The 18,926-nt window shown below is 36.2% G+C and overlaps 3 protein-coding genes across 3 annotated transcripts; 2 read left to right on the forward strand and 1 right to left on the reverse strand.

Moving 5' to 3' along the window:
• The first annotated feature begins 434 nt into the window (after window positions 1–434).
• LOC149392360 (uncharacterized) lies at window positions 435–5,306 on the forward strand. Its single transcript, XM_089618977.1, has 5 exons — window positions 435–691; window positions 791–931; window positions 1,026–1,145; window positions 4,553–4,648; window positions 5,047–5,306. The coding sequence occupies exons 1-5, from the start codon at window positions 473–475 to the stop codon at window positions 5,152–5,154; spliced, it is 684 nt and encodes a 227-aa protein (XP_089475103.1). The 5' UTR covers window positions 435–472; the 3' UTR covers window positions 5,155–5,306.
• Window positions 5,307–5,329: 23 nt separating this feature from the next.
• On the forward strand, window positions 5,330–6,644 carry LOC149392361 (uncharacterized). The gene is made up of 5 exons (XM_089618976.1): window positions 5,330–5,692; window positions 5,793–5,933; window positions 6,035–6,154; window positions 6,231–6,326; window positions 6,419–6,644. The coding sequence occupies exons 1-5, from the start codon at window positions 5,471–5,473 to the stop codon at window positions 6,524–6,526; spliced, it is 687 nt and encodes a 228-aa protein (XP_089475102.1). The 5' UTR covers window positions 5,330–5,470; the 3' UTR covers window positions 6,527–6,644.
• Window positions 6,616–9,732, reverse strand: LOC149392362 (AAA-type ATPase family protein). Its single transcript, XM_089618975.1, has 10 exons — window positions 9,518–9,732; window positions 9,316–9,435; window positions 8,975–9,111; window positions 8,734–8,895; window positions 8,557–8,643; window positions 8,378–8,464; window positions 8,128–8,265; window positions 7,202–7,393; window positions 7,024–7,122; window positions 6,616–6,927 (listed from the first exon to the last, which is right to left on the reverse strand). Exons 1-10 carry the CDS (start codon window positions 9,615–9,617, stop codon window positions 6,853–6,855), a joined length of 1,197 nt encoding a protein of 398 aa, XP_089475101.1. The 5' UTR covers window positions 9,618–9,732; the 3' UTR covers window positions 6,616–6,852.
• Window positions 9,733–18,926: the final 9,194 nt, after the last annotated feature.

The raw sequence follows: 18,926 nt of genomic DNA on the forward strand, positions 1-18,926 counted from the left end.
GAAAGGATATGAATAATAGTAAAAACCACAATTTTTTTTTTTACCAAAATATTAAAAAAATAAATATTTCTTTACTCTATAAATCTACTAGTAGTCTCACTCTCAATTCAAGAGAGAGATACTATTTACCATGAAGTCGTCATAAAACCGTTGATTTTAATATTTTTTTTTTTAACTACATTCACGTTGATTTACCGTAAAACCGTTAGTATGTCATTATTGTCATATATTTAGAAATAAGTAACTTTCCAATTTTAACTATAGCAGGGTGGATATTTTTGGAAACGACGAGTATTTTTCAACATTTCCATACGAGGTATAGAATTTATCCTTTTTTCTTTCTTTCTCATCGTAAACGTTCGTCTGTCATAATTTACTTTCAACCATGTATATAAATAGATATTAATCTTTTGTTCTATTTCCTATATAAGCTCTGAATCAATAAGACGTATCAAAAAAAAAAAAAAGGGCCATGGAAAACGAAATAAGAAATCTGGTCGCTTTTGGCGTCGTAACATGGTCAATGGCTTTCGTGTCGATAAGAAAAGCATTTCCGAAACGTTCGTTCGAATTCTGCAACAGACTCGTCTCCACAATTCACGCGCTCCTCGCCGTGACTTTAGCGTCACTCTCCGTCGAAAACTGGAATTGTCCGATTTGCCCTTTCGCTTCAGACTCTTCCCATAAGCAGGTTCAAACTTCAAACTTCAAACTCCAACGTTACCTCTTTCAGATTTTATTTTTTTTCTTTTCATTCTATTATATTTTGATAATTAATATATTATTTCAGATGAAAGTCCTGGGCGTGAGTCTTTCGTATCTCATCTACGACCTCTTTTGTTGTCTATTCGATACCAAATATCGTTTGGATAATTCCGTCCATCACTTGGTCAGCATTGTTGGCATTGGAGCTGGAATTTTCTACGGCAAGGTAATTAAAACGTAATTAATTTATTTCCATGTCACACACCGTAATTACTTTTGGATTTTGTGCATTTAAGGAATATGTTGTTTTAATGTTGCAGTGTGGATCAGAAATGGTGGCAACAGTGTGGCTAACAGAAATCTCAAGCCCATTCCTCCACTTGAGAGAAATTCTGAAAGAGCTTGGCTACAGAGACACGGACCTTAATTTGGCCGCTGATGTAAGTCACGTGCTTAATTAATTGGAAATTTCCTACACAAAATATCATTCGTATAATTGAGTTTTAGTCAAATTGTTGAATTATTTCCGAATCAATATTTTCCTTAATTTACTAAAATTTGACATAATGAAAATAAATATCATAACAAGTGTATCAAATTCATCTACTGATCCACTTTTTTTTAAAAAAAAATTTTAATTTATTTTTATATTTATTGACTTTTGCCTTTTTTTTTTAAACCAAAAATACGCACAATCAATCGAAATAAATACTTAAATATTTTTTTTTCTTTCTAATACACATTACAATTTGATATTTTTTAATTTTACAAATATCATTTTGGTGAATTCACACGTAAGAGGTCATTTGAAAAACAAATTAATTGATAAATTTAGACATTAAAAAGCATTATGATTAATTTGAGAATAAATAATTGAAGGTATACATGGGCATGAAAATATTTAACTAATATACAAGAGAGAGAGAATGATACTTTCCCATTACTGTTTGGTTTAGTTAGTGTCAGAGTAACTAAACCAAAGCTGCCGTACCTATATTTATTTATTTATAACTGAAACAAAAAAAAATATGATTTGTTAGTATATCTACTAGCCTGCGTTCACATTAAAAAAAAAATACTAGCCTGCGTTAAACAAAAAATATTATTTATTTATTGACTTTGAATGTGAAATTGACATTTGGATCTCCATTGAAGTTAAAAAAAAAAAGTTTTTTTTTTTATTTTTATATATTTTAAATTAGCATTTAACCACTATAGTAGTGTTCGGATAATTTAAACAAGAGAAAGAATCGATGAAGCAGGACTTATAGAAAAGGGGAAAGGCCTGATATAAGATATAATAGGGATAAAGGCCCAATTAATGTCCTCATTTACTGGGGCTTTCATGAGCTGTTGGGTTACCCAACTAGTTAACAAAATTTACCCAAGCTATCTCAAGAAAAAAAACATATTTTTCCTAACATATTTTTATTTTAATTCTTATTCTTAGAATGCCTATTTTCTTTGGTTTTCTTTATGGTTTATAGTTTTATATTTTTTATACCAAATTTACAGCGTTTATAATGTTTATTACAGTTTTATTTAAATTTTTTTTGTTTGATTAAAGTTTCATTTAAAATAACGGCAAAATCATCAGAAAATTGAAAGAAGAATTATTGGTGGAAAATTTGAGAATTTTGGATATTAATGGAATTACCATTTTCAAGTGAGATATATTTGAAATTCATCCCAAATATTGTGAAGATGCCAATTCCTTGAATATCTCAAATTTTCAGACCTTTCACATATATCTCTTTATTTATTATTATTATTATTATTACTTTTTTTTTTTTTTTTTTACAGTTTTGTGCTTATTTTTAAATGAAACTTAAAAATCATAGATAAAATTAGATGAAATAGTGAGCTGCAAAATAAAATATATTAATAGAATAAAACTGTAAATAACAAAAAAAAACTATATATATATAACAGTATATTTGAGGGACTAAGTTAAAAAGGGGAGTGATGCTATTTGACACTACTCACGATTTTTAACTATCTATACACTGTCTGACACGTGTACAATTTTAAATAGTGTTTAGGCTTTTTCTCTCACAATCGTGAGTCGTGTGAATCGGGATAAAAATCTTTACCGTAAAAAGGGGGTTAGTCGATGTCATTTCATCGCTTTTTGTAAGAGTTGCACAAATACTTAGTTTGAAGATGTGAATTTAGTGAATACCATAATTTTCAAACCTTACTCTGAAACCTTTTTAATTTTTAGATTATTTTTCTATTATTTTAACTGGAACTGTAAATAACAAAGTAAAAGTTAAAGTGTAAAGAATAAAATAATATAAAAATAACAATGAGAATACAGTAAAATAAGTAAGGGAGGTCATTTTCCACAACTTTTTAGTTAAAATATCACATTACTTTTCTTTTTCTTCTTCCTGGCTATAAGGTTGTGTACTTCAGTGGCTGTACAAATCCCCCACTCTCTTTTTTTTTGGGTATTAATTGTATTATAAGTTGTAACTTGTTTGGATGTTGCCCATACGAGTTTTCTATTTTAAATCTCCATATTTATTATTGTTGGAGATTATAACTTCAGAAAATGATATTAATAAGAATCTGTATGACACGCCATCCTTGTGTATTATTGTTGAAAATTACCTCGTGGTTCTCATTCTTATTATATATGAGAATACCCGTTCTCTGTGTGCACTATTTCTATTATGCATTTATTTTTTTAGTATTCCTCTTCGACGAAGAAATGAATTCCTTTCCAGACTCGCCAAAGACGGTAAAGGAAATATAATATTGGCGAAAATAAAGTAGTGTTTAATAGGTATTATGTATAACAAAAGTATTTTATCCGAATATTTAACTCGTGAAGTATTTTAATAATAATTTCAAACTCGTGGATTTGAAAAATTGATTTTCCATTCATAAGATCTTACCCAATTTCCCCTATTTTGAAATCAAACTGTTCCATTTTATTTTCTTATCACTTATTGTCTTTATATAATAATTATTCTTAAATTAACAACCTAATGGATACAACTGTCCCATTTGTTGAGCAGTAGACATCTACGTTCAATTTCAAGTTTGTTTTTAAATTGATGCTCGTGTTTAGTGTAAAATTTTATCTAAATATAAGAGATTTTTAAGAGAAAAGCATGAAAGAGATATAAAAATTTATCATTCTCAAAATAACTATCATTAATGTCATTTTTCACAGTGATATATTTATTGAGTTTACTTGCACTTCTCACATATATGGATGTAGCTAGCTCCGGCTCATCAGGGAGCTCCCTTCAAAATTTTTTTTTTTACATTTTTTAATTTAATTTCCTTTTCTATCTTATTTTTACCCTGAAAATTTACAAATTAGCTTTCCTGTTTTTTTTTTTTTTTAGCACCCCTAAGTTGAGTATCTAGCTCGTCATGCTCACATATATCGTTTAGGTGTGTAACAAGATGCGGTTTCTGAGCGAAAAAATAAAAATAAAAAATAACAAGCTTGCGGCTGAAAAAGATACATCAATTTAATTTTTCAGTTCGAAAAGAATAATTTGCTATGCTCTATTTTAGTTGCAATTTTTTTTAGTATATAGTAGTGTGAGAATTATGGGGTGGCCGGCTTGTTTGTTTTTTTGTGCACCAATGGCAATGGGTGCTCTTTGTCGTAATGAATACTCAACTCACTCTCTCCCTCATATTTCGATCATAAAATATATATATATATATATATATATATATATATATTATTTAATATTATTTAATTTCCGCGTGGTCATTGATCATTCATTGTTCATTTACTCCACAACTAACTTCAGAGAAAGGTACGTAGCAGATATAATAAATACAATTGACTCATGCATTTCAAATGTTTCTGTTTTAGGTCTCGTTTGCTGTGATTTTCACGGTTGCCAGGATCGGAGTTGGACCTTATTTGGTTTACGTCACTCTCACTTCTAATAACCCTCTAATCATTCAGGTAATATTAAGATAATCAACCCATTTCACTTAATTAAATAATGTAAAAATATGCAAAATAGTTATTTGAAACTTATTGATTAACAAAATAGCCAAAGTTTCAACTTTTCAAAAAAGTAACTAAATTGACGTTTTCAAAATTTTTTTGACACTCAAGATTAATTTTTTTTTACAATTATTACAAATAATTGATCACTTTAAAAAAAAATTAATCCTAGAATAAAAAAAAAATTGAAACCAGATTATTACATATTTCGACTATTTCACTAATTTTAGACAAATCGTGATTATTTTGTAAATTTATAGCTTTAAATTGACTATTTAACTAATCTTCCTAAATAATTAACACTTTGGTCATGTACCTAATATGAGTCTTAATTTTTTTAAATTTATTCACAGCTGATGGCAGTGGGATTGCAGCTAGTCAGTGCTTTCTGGTTCTACAAGATCGCAAGAATGATAAAGTACAAATTAACAAAGAGGACATCATCCAAAAAAGTTGCATGAATAATTTTTTTTATACTATTAAGAATGTGTTAGTTACGGGATGTGAATTATGTACGTGTAGATATTTACAATTAAAGACATTTTTTTGGCAATCTGAATTGCCATACTTTGTACCACCATAAATAGACACAACTACCACTATAAATATGAACAGAAACGCAAGTTATCAATATATATGACCAACCCAAACTCGCGAGGATAAATGATGGCACAATAAGTTGGTCTGCCAAGAAACCCTCAATACTTAAAGCAGAGTCACCAATCTTTTTATCCATTTTTAGCAAAGTTTGTGTTGGTGGTGGTTTCTGAAGCAAAAATGGAGGACCAAGTGATAAAGAATGTGATCGTCCCGGGAGTCGTTTCGTGGTCAATAGGGTTTCTATTACTCAGAAAGATACTCTCAAACCGTTCCTTCGGGTTTTGCAACCGCGTCGTTTCAACGGCGCACGCGATCGTAGCCGTGACTTTGGCTTCGCTCTCTGTCCAGGATTGGAACTGCCCGGTTTGTCCCGTGGCTTCGAATTCTTCTCCAAAACAGGTAATATCAAACATAAATAACATACAAGAAAACGAAAAAAAAAATAAATTACTTTGATGGTTTGTGACACGATTCGTGTTTGTGGGTCTTGGGAACACAGATTAAAACCCTAGCCGTGACACTGTCTTATCTCATATACGATCTCGCCTGTTGCTTTCTCGACAAGCAATTCAGTCTCGACAATACCTTCCATCATTTGGTCAGCATTGTTGGAATCACTTCTGCCCTAGTCTACGGAAAGGTTTTTTTTTTTGTTTTTTTTTTATACCATTTTCACTCTCTCTCGGTTACTTTAAGAAACAAAGATATGATAAACTCTTTATTCCTCGAACAATTTTGCAGAGTGGATCAGAACTGGTAGCTGCATTATGGGTATCAGAACTATCTACTCCTTTCCTACACATAAGAGAACTTATCAAAGAGCTAGGCTATAAAGACACAGACTTGAATCTGGTCGCTGACGTAAGTAATAATCTCAAGACCTAAAAGCTCTTCTCCTATTATATTTAGCTGTAACATCTGTTATGACAATGGTTAGATTTCCTTTGCTGTGACGTTCACAATCGCAAGGATGGTATTCGGGTCCTATATTACTTTTGTAACTGCAACAACTGATAATCCTCTCATCGTACAGGTACTCATTCCAATACCTGATAACACAATCTCTTTGGAAGCTTTTCATGTTAATGATGGCTGACCTCATGTTTTTGTGACTATAATCTCTAGGTTATGGCGGTTGGATTGCTTCTCGTCAGCACTTTCTGGTTCTACAAGATCGTTAGGATGGTTTTCTACAAACTTTCAAAGAGGATTTCACCCCAAAAAGTTGTGTAGAATTCAATCCGACTTTCCTTAAATGTAATTTGAAACTTCTGACATTCAAGTTGAGATTGTCAACTTCTCCTGCTGCAAATCTAAATCAATGAAGTTTAATTTCAATCCAGTGGTTAAACTGACCTGCGTATAAAACAAACTGGTACATGGTCGATTGTAAAAATTGTGTGAGCGAAAAGAGTAAGTGTATCTAAATATCTCCCTGAGTATAGAATTCCTTCGAAGGAGATATAAATCGGAAAATATCTTACAGCTCAAATGAAATCCTTTCCCGCGATTACAAGTACCTTAAAGAGGCATAAGCAAACATTTCTCATACAGCACTACTACTCTTTTCCGAAATCTGCATTGTAGTGTGCGCTTGATTCAAGTTTCTTTGCGTCGTTTAGTTTGCGAACAGCCTGGTTATTAACAGTACATAAGAAAATGTTTGTCAATATGTTCAGAAGATATAGCATAGAAATAATGACATTTTGTTTTATATAAAGTGGTCGCACCTTCATAAAATCTTCTTGGATGACGTAGTCACGTTCTGCACGGATTGCGAACATTCCAGCCTCGGTGCAAACGTTTCGGAGATCAGCCCCGTTATGTCCCTATGATATAGGAAACAAATAAAAAAAAGAGGTCAGATGTAAAGCAACATATCGCATGGTCAAACGAATCGACACGTACCTCAGCGAGCTTTACAATGGATTCGTAATCAATCTCTCCATGTTTTGCGATTCCAGCAGCATGAATCTTCAGGATTTCTGTTCTTGATTGCTCGTTCGGTAATGGAATCTCAATTTTCCTATCCAATCGACCCGGACGAAGAAGGGCTGGATCAAGAACGTCCGGTCGGTTTGTTGCCATTATCATTTTCACCTACGAAAGAGACAGAAAGCAACCATATACAGTATTCAGTTCACAGACATAAGATTTCCGATGGGTAAGATGTAGCCTTTGTGTGGCGTAGAACGTTTCTGTGGGAATGTGCAATCATTCGTTGAATTATAAGGCATCATATTTCTCATGCACATGTGGTCTAGTGGCAAAGGGGTCTAAAGCGGAGTTAAAAAGGTGATGCATATTAATCGAATGGACAAAGAATGAGACACTAAAGAGGGACCAAGGATTCATTTAAAAGACAAATGAAGTAGACAATAAAGGTGGCCATTTGAGTCTCTCTCATCCCACTTCAGATATGAGTCCCCTTCTACATTCCTCACTAATCACAAAAGCTATTTTTATAACCCAATTTTTACTATGGAAAATAAAAAAATTGAAGAAAAATGTGAGGGAACGTCATAATTCTCAACTGTGTTTGGAAGCTAAAAGAGATTTTATAGGAAAGAGAAGGGTAGTGAGAAGAGACACATAACAGGATCCAATTTAAGCAATACATTTTCTCCCAAATTTTCTTTCACTCGATTTATTCTTAATCTAACAACACAAAGAAAATACAATGGATTCTCACTTCCCTTCCTCAGATTTACAAGGTTCCAAACATGCCCTAAGAGGTCAGTAACCCTCTGGGCTCCATAATGTAGACTACAATTTTTGTTTGTATGCGTTAAAAAATAAGAAGCTGATCGAGATTCTACAGTGAGTAAGAATACCTTTCCAAGCTGATCAAACCCATCAAGCTGATTAAGCAACTCCATTAATGTCCTTTGTATCTCGCGATCAGCACTTGTTCCCTCACTAAACCGACGCCCACCAATGGCATCAATCTCATCCATAAATATAATGCAGGGCTGAAAGTAAGAAAGAAAGAACGAAATGGTGAAAAAAGAGAGTAAATAATCTTACACATAGAATCAAGTACATTCAACAAGAAAGGCGCAAATCAACAAAGAATGATCTTACCTGATGATCGCGGGCATAACTAAACATTTCACGTATCAATCGTGCACTTTCTCCAATGTACTTATCAATAATCGCGCTCGAAACAACCTACATTTGATGACAAAATAAGAAATAAACCAAGACGAAAAGTTAAATTTTTTAACAGACAAGACTTGGTGGCACTCAAAAGCAAATGTAACCTTCAAAAAGTTGGCGTCAATGTTACTCGCGATTGCTCGTGCCAACAACGTTTTTCCCGTACCCGGTGGCCCATATAAAAGAACACCCTTGAAGAATCAAACATAAACATACCAATCAGTAAAAAATCAATAGCCAAATTGCACAAGTCAAATTCAAAACTCTGCAAAAAGAGTAACCTTGGGTGGCTTAATCCCAACTCTAACAAAGAGTTCGGGGTTCATCAGAGGCAGCTCAATGGATTCCCTCAACTCTCTAATCTGATCAGACAAACCGCCCACCGCTGAATAACTAACATTACCGGGATCTTCATGAAGCATATTATACACAACCGGGTCAACCTGCAAAATCAAATTGCAACGAATCAAAAAACAAACTACAAATACACATAATAGTAAATATTCAAAAAAACCAACTCACTTCTCGCGGAAGACCTCGCATGATAGTGAGGGTTGTCATGTCAAGAACGACTCTTGTTCCGGTCGGGAGCTTTTCCTTGTCCACTTTGCTCCGACAACCAACCACGTATCTCGGCCCACTGCTCGCCTTCACTATCACTGAATTTCACAGAGACAAGCTCGTCTGAAAAAACTCAAAAATCCTAAAGAAAATCCCCAAAAAAATGGTCATCTGACCTTCTCTATTTTCTACAGAGAATGGCACACAAATGGAAACGAAACACAGATCGAATGTAAAATTCGACATTTTTGTCTATCTGAGTCAACGGAGCGACGAGGAAAAAAAAGGAGAAATTGAATTACGGCGTTCGTTGTTGAGAGGCCTGAGGACTTCTCCGATGATCTGGCCAACGCTCTGAAGAGACTTCAAGTCGTCTTCTGTTTTATTGAACACTTTATTCGAAGCTCTTAGGTTTTCTCTCACTGAAAAAAATGGGTAAGCGATTTAGTTGAAGAATGCGAAACCCTAATGAAGAAGATGATGTGAGGGAGGAGAAAAACGAACCGGATCGAGCTCGGGACTCGAGCTCTTTGTGGTGAAGGAGTTTCTTGCGGTATTCGGTCGCCGCCGTGCGACGCCGCGCAGCTTCATCGCCGTCGCTCATTTCGTCTTTCTCCGATGTCGTGAGAAGCAAGAAAAGCAAAGTTTAACAAATTACTTATTCCTCTGTTTCTCTGCTAACACAGCCCTTCGAGTCAGACTACCAAACCGTCGAACAACGACGTCGTTCTAATAGAGAAATTTTGTATAGTATACGGTATACCTAATAAATGGAGAAATACCACTTGTTATTTTAAAAATATTTGAGATTACTTTTGACCATTTTTCAAACCAAAATCAATGCTTTTAAATCATAACTTTTCATACCATTTTTTCCCTCTCATGCCAACTCTCTTTTTCTAGGCTTTGATGAATTCCAAGGAACTCCAACGATTTTTTACAAACACCCATGAATTAATTTTTTAACTTTTTTCATTTAAAATTTTATCATTGAAATAGATATTGAACTTCATTGAAATTTATCAAAAATTATTTAATTTAGTTGGAATTGACCGGATTTATTTCGTATTAAGGAATTAAGAACACTTTTTAGATAGATGTGGACTAATGTTTCTTTTTCAAAACATTTCAAGGGGTGTATTGCATTAAAATTGATTTTTATTTGTGAATATAGTAATAATATTTAAATAGATGTGGACTAATGTTTCTTCGGTTAATTTAATCTCAAGAAATGTGTGGAGAAGGAAATCGGAAGAGCAAGCCGAGTTTCAGCAAGCTCTCGAGCTTCAAAGTCGAAGGCTGATGGTTTTTAGATTGTTCCCATCAAATATTTCTCCGACAGAAAAATGGGTCACTCCCTTTAGTATATTCACAACAATATCAACAGTAATTAGGGCAGTGATGTGCACTCGAGAAGGCGGGTGATGATCGGGTTCACGTGGTGGACTCGGAATTTCAATGCGGCAACGAGCTTCTCGCGACCGGAGATCGAGTCGGCGATAGCTGCCTTGATGGTGAGCTTGAAATTCGATGGTGGTGAAGATTATGAGAGAATTATAAATAACATTTTAAAATTGTTTTAGAAATATTTGATTTTTTTTTTAAAATAGAATGATAAATAAAAGAAACAAAATAAAAGAATGAAAAAAGAAAAGAAAAATATTTTTTTATCTTTAATGATTTCACACTGTCAAGTAAATTTTGATGGAATGGTATCTTTGTTAGGATGTAGGCTTTCAAACTTAGTTTTGTATTATTTTAAACATCAAGAAAGGGTGGAGTGTTAAGGAGAATCGTTGCAAATAGTCCTCTTTTTAATTCAAATGGGTAGAAATATATTTGTCTCTACGTTAGTGTGGTTCACGCTATATCGATAAATTGACCAAAAAATTAGGTATTTTGCTAAATGAAAAACAAATTTTGGACCTTTAGCAATATTACCCTATATTTTTAAAGGAAAAATGACATATATATGCCCAGTATTTTAGTGAAATATCGAGTTTAAGTTTTGATTTTCAAAAATGTCGAGTTCATATCATCTGTTTAATTAAAATGACAAAAATTTTCTTTGAAATATATAGCAGTGCCACGAAATTATACGTTAACTATGATATTTATATGTAAACATCAATTATCTTCATTTATTCGCGTCATATATGTAATTTATTTAAAAACGAAAAACAAACAACAGTCTCTGAATCGTGGCGAACACAAAAATAGACAAGGGGTAAAAATTGACAGTTGATAGTCATCAAAATTACATATTCGAACAAAAAATCTAGGATTCAGAATTGCATCGAACACGAAATGATGTCGATTTAAGACTATTTGAAATTAACCAAATAAGCCACCGGAAGTTTAAGAATTTCTAGATAGCCAACTTGTTGTACTTTTTTTTGTAAATAGTCAACTTATCTTATTTACGACACTAAAAAGACAAAAATACCCAAACATATTTCCGTATATTTTGAAATTTTTTATGTCTTTTTGAATGCCGTAAATAAGAGATAACATTAATGAACTGTTTATCTAAAAAGAGTATAATTTCATCATTTTATCTAAAAAGATAGTGGCTGCGTTTGGTTGAGATTAAAATACCATGTTTTTGTTTTTATAAAAAATTAAACTACTTATCTGGTGTTTGACAAAACTGTTTTTACAAAAAACTTCAAAACCGATTTTAGATTTTGTACATGAGATGGAAAAACTAGGATTCTTAGCTTTTGAAAAAAGTATTTTTAAGTTTGCTATACAAATTATCGTAATATCCTCGTACAAAGTGTTTATAAGTCATTTGTATTATATTTTAAATTCTATCTCTCTTTCATAAATTGTGAGAATTTTTGTATCATAATATACATAACTTTTCTCTATGCCTCATTTTTTTTTTCTATCTAAGAGTGAAACTTGTTCAAAAATGATTTGTGCATTTTATTGGAATGTCGTTGACCGTTGGAGTCCAATAGTAGTTTGTCTTGTTACGTTATCTTTTTTTTCTCTTTGATTTTTTTAGAAAAAAATATTATTCATATATATGCATATATATAAACATATTAATAATTTTTATTTAATTTTTAAGAACATGTCTATTTTAGTCTTTTTACTATAATATATTTATTTTACTAAAAGCTAAATCAATTTTTGTTATCAGCAACAACAGTTTTATAAACAGTTTACCAAACACGTGTCATTTTTTGAAAAAAAAAACTGAATCCAAAAGCACTTTTTAAAACAAAGTTATACCAAACGGGTGAACTCAATATTTTTGAAAATCAAACGAACATTTCGCTAAAACACCGGTTGTGTTATTCTCCCTATATTTGAAAGTAATTCAGTCGAAGTCCGAAAAATTCGATCCATCACTTAGCTTCGCTTCTTCCGGAAAATCCATCGAGCATGGAGGAGCTGAACTCTCACTTCGAGCGAATCTCACACATCTACGTTTCGTACGAACTTGAGAATGGTCATATCCTATGCGCTGCAAGCGATGACCGATTGGAGCTCTGTAATCACTCGTATTTTTAGGTATATAGTTCTAGGTAAATCAATCTAACTCGTTGTTTGTCTTCAGGTGAGGGTAGCACTGTTCAACGGGGTGGTAACTTCCTATATTCTTCCGGGGTATTTATCAAGGATAATCCCACATCGACTGGGTATTACGATCCGGGGCTCTTTATAAGGCTTGTGGGTTACTCCTCTAATTTCCAAGCTTGGTTTTAGATAGAACCACACACCTTTAAGATGGTATCAGAGCACAAGATCGTAATACACAGTCGATGTGGGACTATCCTGATAGTATTGCAGGGTACGTAGGAACTTAGACTACCTCTACTATCACGTCACAGACGTTTTATCACCGAGGCTGTCTGGGATGGTAAGTTTACTATTTCTTTGTTATTTCGAATTACTGATTGATACGGATTATTTGACCGAGGCCGATTATCATTTTTTTGATGTTTGGAATTGCCGATTGATACGGGTTAGGAAATGGGAGTGTTAGCCTAAAAAAGAGAGAATGTATTTCTTTTTCACTAACTCGCAATGCTCAATTTGTTGTTTTTTGTAAAGCATCCAAATGGACAAAACAACATTGATGAGATTCTGGAAGTATGTGGTGACCAGGTTGCGTTGAAGAGCGTAAAGAAGGTACTTTCTTAGCAATTACCTCTCTTCCACATTCACATTCCGGATGAATGTGGTGACTCTCTCTCGCTCTCCTTATTTTTTATAAATTTCTAAGTATCACTTACCTTTTTGACTACCTAGCTCGCGATGCATGTGAATTGGGCGGTGTCCGCTACAGTTTGTAAAGCGGGTGTACTCTGCAGGGGATTACGTCTACATAAAGTACGTTTTCTAGCAGAATTAGGACTACAACCACTTTTTTTTTTATCTGATTCCTTATGAATTGAGACTTTGTTCCTTTGCAGTACATTCATCTGCTCGCTGCAGATTGCAACAAGAATATCGACTATGAAATTGGTCCGCCAGCGCCTTCTCTCAAGGGTGGTTTGGATATTTTGGCGCCGCTCCGCTCGGGAAATAATGCTAACTAATATTGATTACAGATAATTGATCACCCACCTATTTTGTGTTGCAATCTCATCATTTTCTCTCTATAGGTCTTGTCTGAGTCTTTCGCCGAACCTCCTTCTTCTTCTTCTCGGAGTATGGAAGATTTGTGTGACAAATGGTCTAAGATGGGCATCGGTGAGGAAGAGGACGGGGATGTGCTGGTCATTGAAGAGGAGGAACTGGCGACCACGGCGGTTGATCTCTCTGACTGTCTTCTAGGGAGGCTGCTCCGGCAGAAAGCCTTCAACCGGGGAACGCTAAAGTTGGTCATGGCCACGATCTGGAAGACGAATGGAAAACTCGAAATCAGCAATCTCTGGGACGGAATTCTCTGCTTCCGGTTCGAGAACAGAGATGATAAGAAGAGGGTCTAGGAATCGGGGCCGTGGACGTTTGACAAATCCCTCCTGGTTTTGAACGACCCTGAGATTGAGATGGACAAAGACGATGAGTTCTGACATGTGGATATCTGGGTTCAGATCCACGGAATCTCTTTCAAGTTTCGATCAGCGAGAAGTGGCAGCAAGATCATGCCCTCTGGGGCTGCAAGTGGAGTCGGAAGGTTTGGAAAGAGACTGATTTTGGTGGGATCCTTCCGACGCAAGAGGAGAGCGAGGTCTTTGACACCATTCTCAGAGCGGCGGACTCCTTCGAGTTTAGTAATTTCGAATTCTATATCACTATCATTTGGGAATTGTGAAATCACAGGAATAACGTCGTCTCCGGGAAAAAAACTTGGAATCAGACGGAGCTTGTTCAATGGACCGGGAGCTTCCTCGAAGAGTTTAGAGACGCGAATAAGAAAGTTGTTCGGGAACAGGATATGAGGACGACCAAGCCTAGGTGGATCTCTCCGACGCAAGGAACAATCTCGGTGGCTGTAGATGCTGCGCTAGATCGGGACCAGAGAGGGTTCGGTGTGGGGTGCATTGCTCGAGACCACACCGGAAGGGTGTTAGCCTCGCAAACGCTTTCCCAAGCTAGGGGATTTACCCCTAGCTTGCGGAGGCGTTTGCGGTCCTCCAAGGCGTAGTTTTGGCTAGTAGCATCGGCGGGTCGAGATTGGAGCTTTATTCGGATTGTGCGGAGGTGGTCAAGGCGGTGGCCGGAGGGAAGCAATTAGATTGAGTTTAAAATTATATATATCCATCGTCTTTGTAACATGGCGGCACATAACTTAGCTCGTTTTGCTGTCATTCAACGTTCTAACTCGAGATGGATGGGGCTTGTCCCTCCTTGCTCGGAAGAGGCTATTAGAGCCGACGATAGGGAGATTCGTTTCCGCGCCCCGGATTAGAGTCTCTCTTGTTTGGTTTGCTGTTTTGGTGGCGTGGTTTTGTGTGTGTTCTTTTTTATCTCTTGTAACCACGGTTTTCCTCCGCCATACGTGAGAGCTTATATGAAAGCTCCGTGGCACCGCCCACGTTTCTAAAAAAAATATATTGATTACAGAGAGAAAGAGATGAATAAGGAACTACCTAACCACCTAATTACTTGATATTATCTAGGATATTCTCTCTCTCTCTCTCTCTCCATATATATATATATATATATATATATTTATATTTACATGTTGATAAATTAAATGACTACTTATTTTCTACACGCCCCCTCAAGTTGAAACATATATATCATACATGCCCAGCTTGATAATAAGTGACTCGAATACCGGTCGAAATAGCCTATTAGTTAGAATATTTGCAGTCTAATATGTTGTTGAGAAAAATGGAATGTAGATGATCCCAGCTTCCAAATTTTCCTTTACGAAATACCTATCGATCTTTATATGCTTGGTCCGATCATGTTGAACCGGATTATGGGCTATGCTCATTGCTGCCTTATTATCACAAAACAGTTTCATTGGCAACAATTCTTTTAGCTTCAAATCTTTGAGAACTCTTCTTATCCACAACATCTTGCACATTCTGTTGGCCATTGATCGGAACTCAGCCTCTGCGCTACTTCTAGCCACCACATTTTGCTTTTTACTTCTCCAAGTAATTAAGTTCCCCCAGACATATGTACAGTAACCAGAATCTATAATCCAGATGGTGTTGGCTTTGAAACACATATAAGAGGAATACAGGCTATTTTACCATATTGAGCAAATGAATATCTTGGCTGGGTTGAGTGGTTTGAAGTATTTTCAGAAGTTGCTCTGTCCGCTCCTTTGTGAAAGGAAGCTGTCCGGATTTGACTTGTTGCTGTTGTAGAGTCTCTGCCGTGGTTGTCTGCTAAGCTTTCTCTGACTTCTTCTTGGGTCTTGCTGGTTTGCCATGAATTTTTTCAGCAGGTTTCCCTAGTATGTTACAACTTTTTGCAGTGATCGCACCAAGGTTTTTTTCTCCCATCTTCGTTGCCTCGAACCCTCATGGCTGATGTTTCTTGTGTAGAGTCGACTGGTTCTTCATTGCTTCCCATGATTTTCTGTCGATTCTCCTTAATCCTGACCTCCGAGAAGATCTCTCATATTGATGGTAGTCGTCGTCTCCCAAGCACTCTTCCTTTGACTTCGTCAAGATCGCGATTGACACCTGCTAGAAACATGAAAACACGGTCATTTTCCTCTCGCTTCTTTTGTCGAGCGCAGTCAATCGTACTCTCCCAGACATCTTCGTGACGTTGATCCAGTTCCGGCCAGAGTGCCACCAGCTCGTTGCAGTAGCTTGTCACGTCTCGATTCCCTTGCTTGGACTGCCATAGCATTGTCTTCAGCTCGAAGATTTGCGATGGATTTCCAAATCTGAGTATGTCTCTCAGAGAGAGTCCTAAACCTCTTTAGCACTCTTTATGAACATGTGGGGCTTGGCTATAGATGCTTCCATCGAGTTGAGCAGCCATGCGGTGATCAGTGAATTCTCCGATCTCCAGGTAGTGTAGCTCTCTTCTCCCTCCTTCAGCGCTTTCACTTCGCCAATCAGGAAGCTCAACTTTTCTCTCCCATTTATTGCAAGCTTTACGGACTGGGACCACTCTAAGAAATTTCGTCCATTCAGTTTATGTTATGTGATGAACATAGATGAGTGGACGGAGGAATGAGTTGCCTCCATTATGTTAGCCTGAGTAACAGAGGAAGATAATTTCTTACTGGTTGCTGAAGTTTTCATGAGATTTATTTATTTTTTTATTTAATATTTTTTTTCGTAGGATTTGTCTAGAGTTCTGATACCATGAAAGTTTCAAAATTTGGGAATTCCATAATTCCCATTAAGCCATTAAACGACAATATATAGAGTACAAAACGGAATAACAAATAATGCTAACTAGAAGAATGAAGAACTAACCACCTAAATACTCGACATTATCTAAGATATTATCTCTCTATATATATATATATTTATATTTAAATTAAATAACTAAAATGCTAAATAACACAATGAGTTTACATCACTTGAACAAAAGTAGTCGCTCATATTAAATAAATAGAAATTGTAGTTACACTCAATTAATAGAGGGGTTGTAAAATATAGGAGGACATGATTCCATGGCAGCGATAGCGGAACCAGGCACACGAAAGGACTCCTTAACCCGACTGGTTTGAAGGTCGTATATACCTAAGTCGCTAATTTGAGTGCTGTATGCGTCGGGGGTGAAATATATGCAGTTGGGCAGCAGGGAGGCAGAGGCAGCCGCGTCGAGGCTCACAGAGGCATTGTCGCCCAAAAACAAAGCATTGTCTCCTATGCTCGTCACTTTCTTGTAATTTCCAGTCACGAGATTGAGGGCGAAGACTTTGAACTTCGAGGGCTTATTAATTGTGAAGAACCTCCTCACCAAGTAAGTGTTTTCTCCGCCGGGAGTCTGGACCAGATATCTAACGTTACGTTCCTGGAGGGTGTTCCGATCCATCGGGCGGACCACCTCGAGTTCGAGTTCTTGGTTGCCTAAGCGGTCGAGGTCGAGGAAGCCAATGTCGCCGCAGAGACCGACGGAGTAGACCCGCCGGGCGGTGTCGACCAGCATCAAGTCCTGCGGGGTGCTCTCATCGGGGCACCTGGCGAAGCGCCACTCCGAGTCGCGGCCGAGCCTGAACACGGCGAGACGCGGCTCGTCCCACATCGTGGCCACCACCACGCAGTCGCCGCCGCGGGGATCCGCCGTTATCAGAACCTTGATGAGGTGCCGGCGGCAGGCGGGATCGGGGAACACCGGCGGGAGACGTATTATTGGTTTGTGTTTTCCGGCCAAGGGGTCGTGGAGGCTGACGGACCAGTCTCTGTTGACGGCGGCGAGCCAGCCGCGGGAGGAGCCGCAGAAGCGGCCGCGGACCCGGCTGCTGAGCTTGGAGCTCAGGAAGCGGCGGCCGGAGACGTTCCAGGCCCAGAGCGCGCGCCCGTCGCGGTGGTCGGGCACCAGGAGGAGCATCGCCGGACGGGGGCCCAACTTGAAGATCGATCGCCACGTACGGCATACGGTGGCGAAGTTTTTCACGTCTCTTCGCGACTCCAGTTTCTCCGACACCAATTCCAACAACTCCTTTGGAAGATTTTCCATCGGAAACCTAAATTAGATCGTACTTTTGTGTTTCCCCTTTTTGTTTTCCATTTTCAAGGGGAGTCCCTCTTTTGAAACTAATCCTAGATATAGCATTCAAAACTTTTTATCACGAAAATAGGTTTTCTAATTTTGTTATGTTTACAATAATTTGTAAAAGAGTTATCTTTGAAAATTTTCCCAGATGAAAACGGACTTTTACGTCACTAAAGTGGATATTTTGCTGGGCTCTATAGGTAATTAGCTAATAACAAGTTTAGAATTTAATTAAATAACCAAAGTTTTATAAATTTTGCAAAATAGTTATTAACAAAAATTAACGATGATCAAATATCCAAAATACCATTTGTTTTAATGTATTAGAATAAAAAATAAAAAGCAAGTCATTAAATGAGTTGACCATAGTCACATATAATGATCCTTCATTCCTTATTTATCTCTCCATTAAGGATGAGTTTGTCTCTCTTTTTGGATTTGTACTCTTCACTGTACTGCTCGAAGGCTGCGTTATAGTCTTAAATTTATTTAGAATGCGTTTATGTAATACAAATATACTAAAATTAACACAAATTTACATATATATATATACATATATATATATATATATATATATATATATATACCGATATTAATACAAATAAATAAATAATAGTAAGCTTTGTAGAAGAAGATAACGTAGGTAATACTGATTTAACATAAAATAAATAAATAAAAATATTGATTCCGATTGCATATACCGATTACAAGCCCCTCTCTACAAATGAACCTAATAAACCTAAGCGATTCTCTGATGAATCGAGGAACGATGGCCATCGATGTTATGTGTGTTTTTCTTTACTTGATT

Source organism: Urtica dioica, chromosome 7 (assembly GCF_054948205.1).
Source record: "Urtica dioica subsp. dioica isolate 48M chromosome 7, U.dioica_male_clone48M_v1_H2, whole genome shotgun sequence".
Taxonomy (NCBI): domain Eukaryota; kingdom Viridiplantae; phylum Streptophyta; class Magnoliopsida; order Rosales; family Urticaceae; genus Urtica; species Urtica dioica.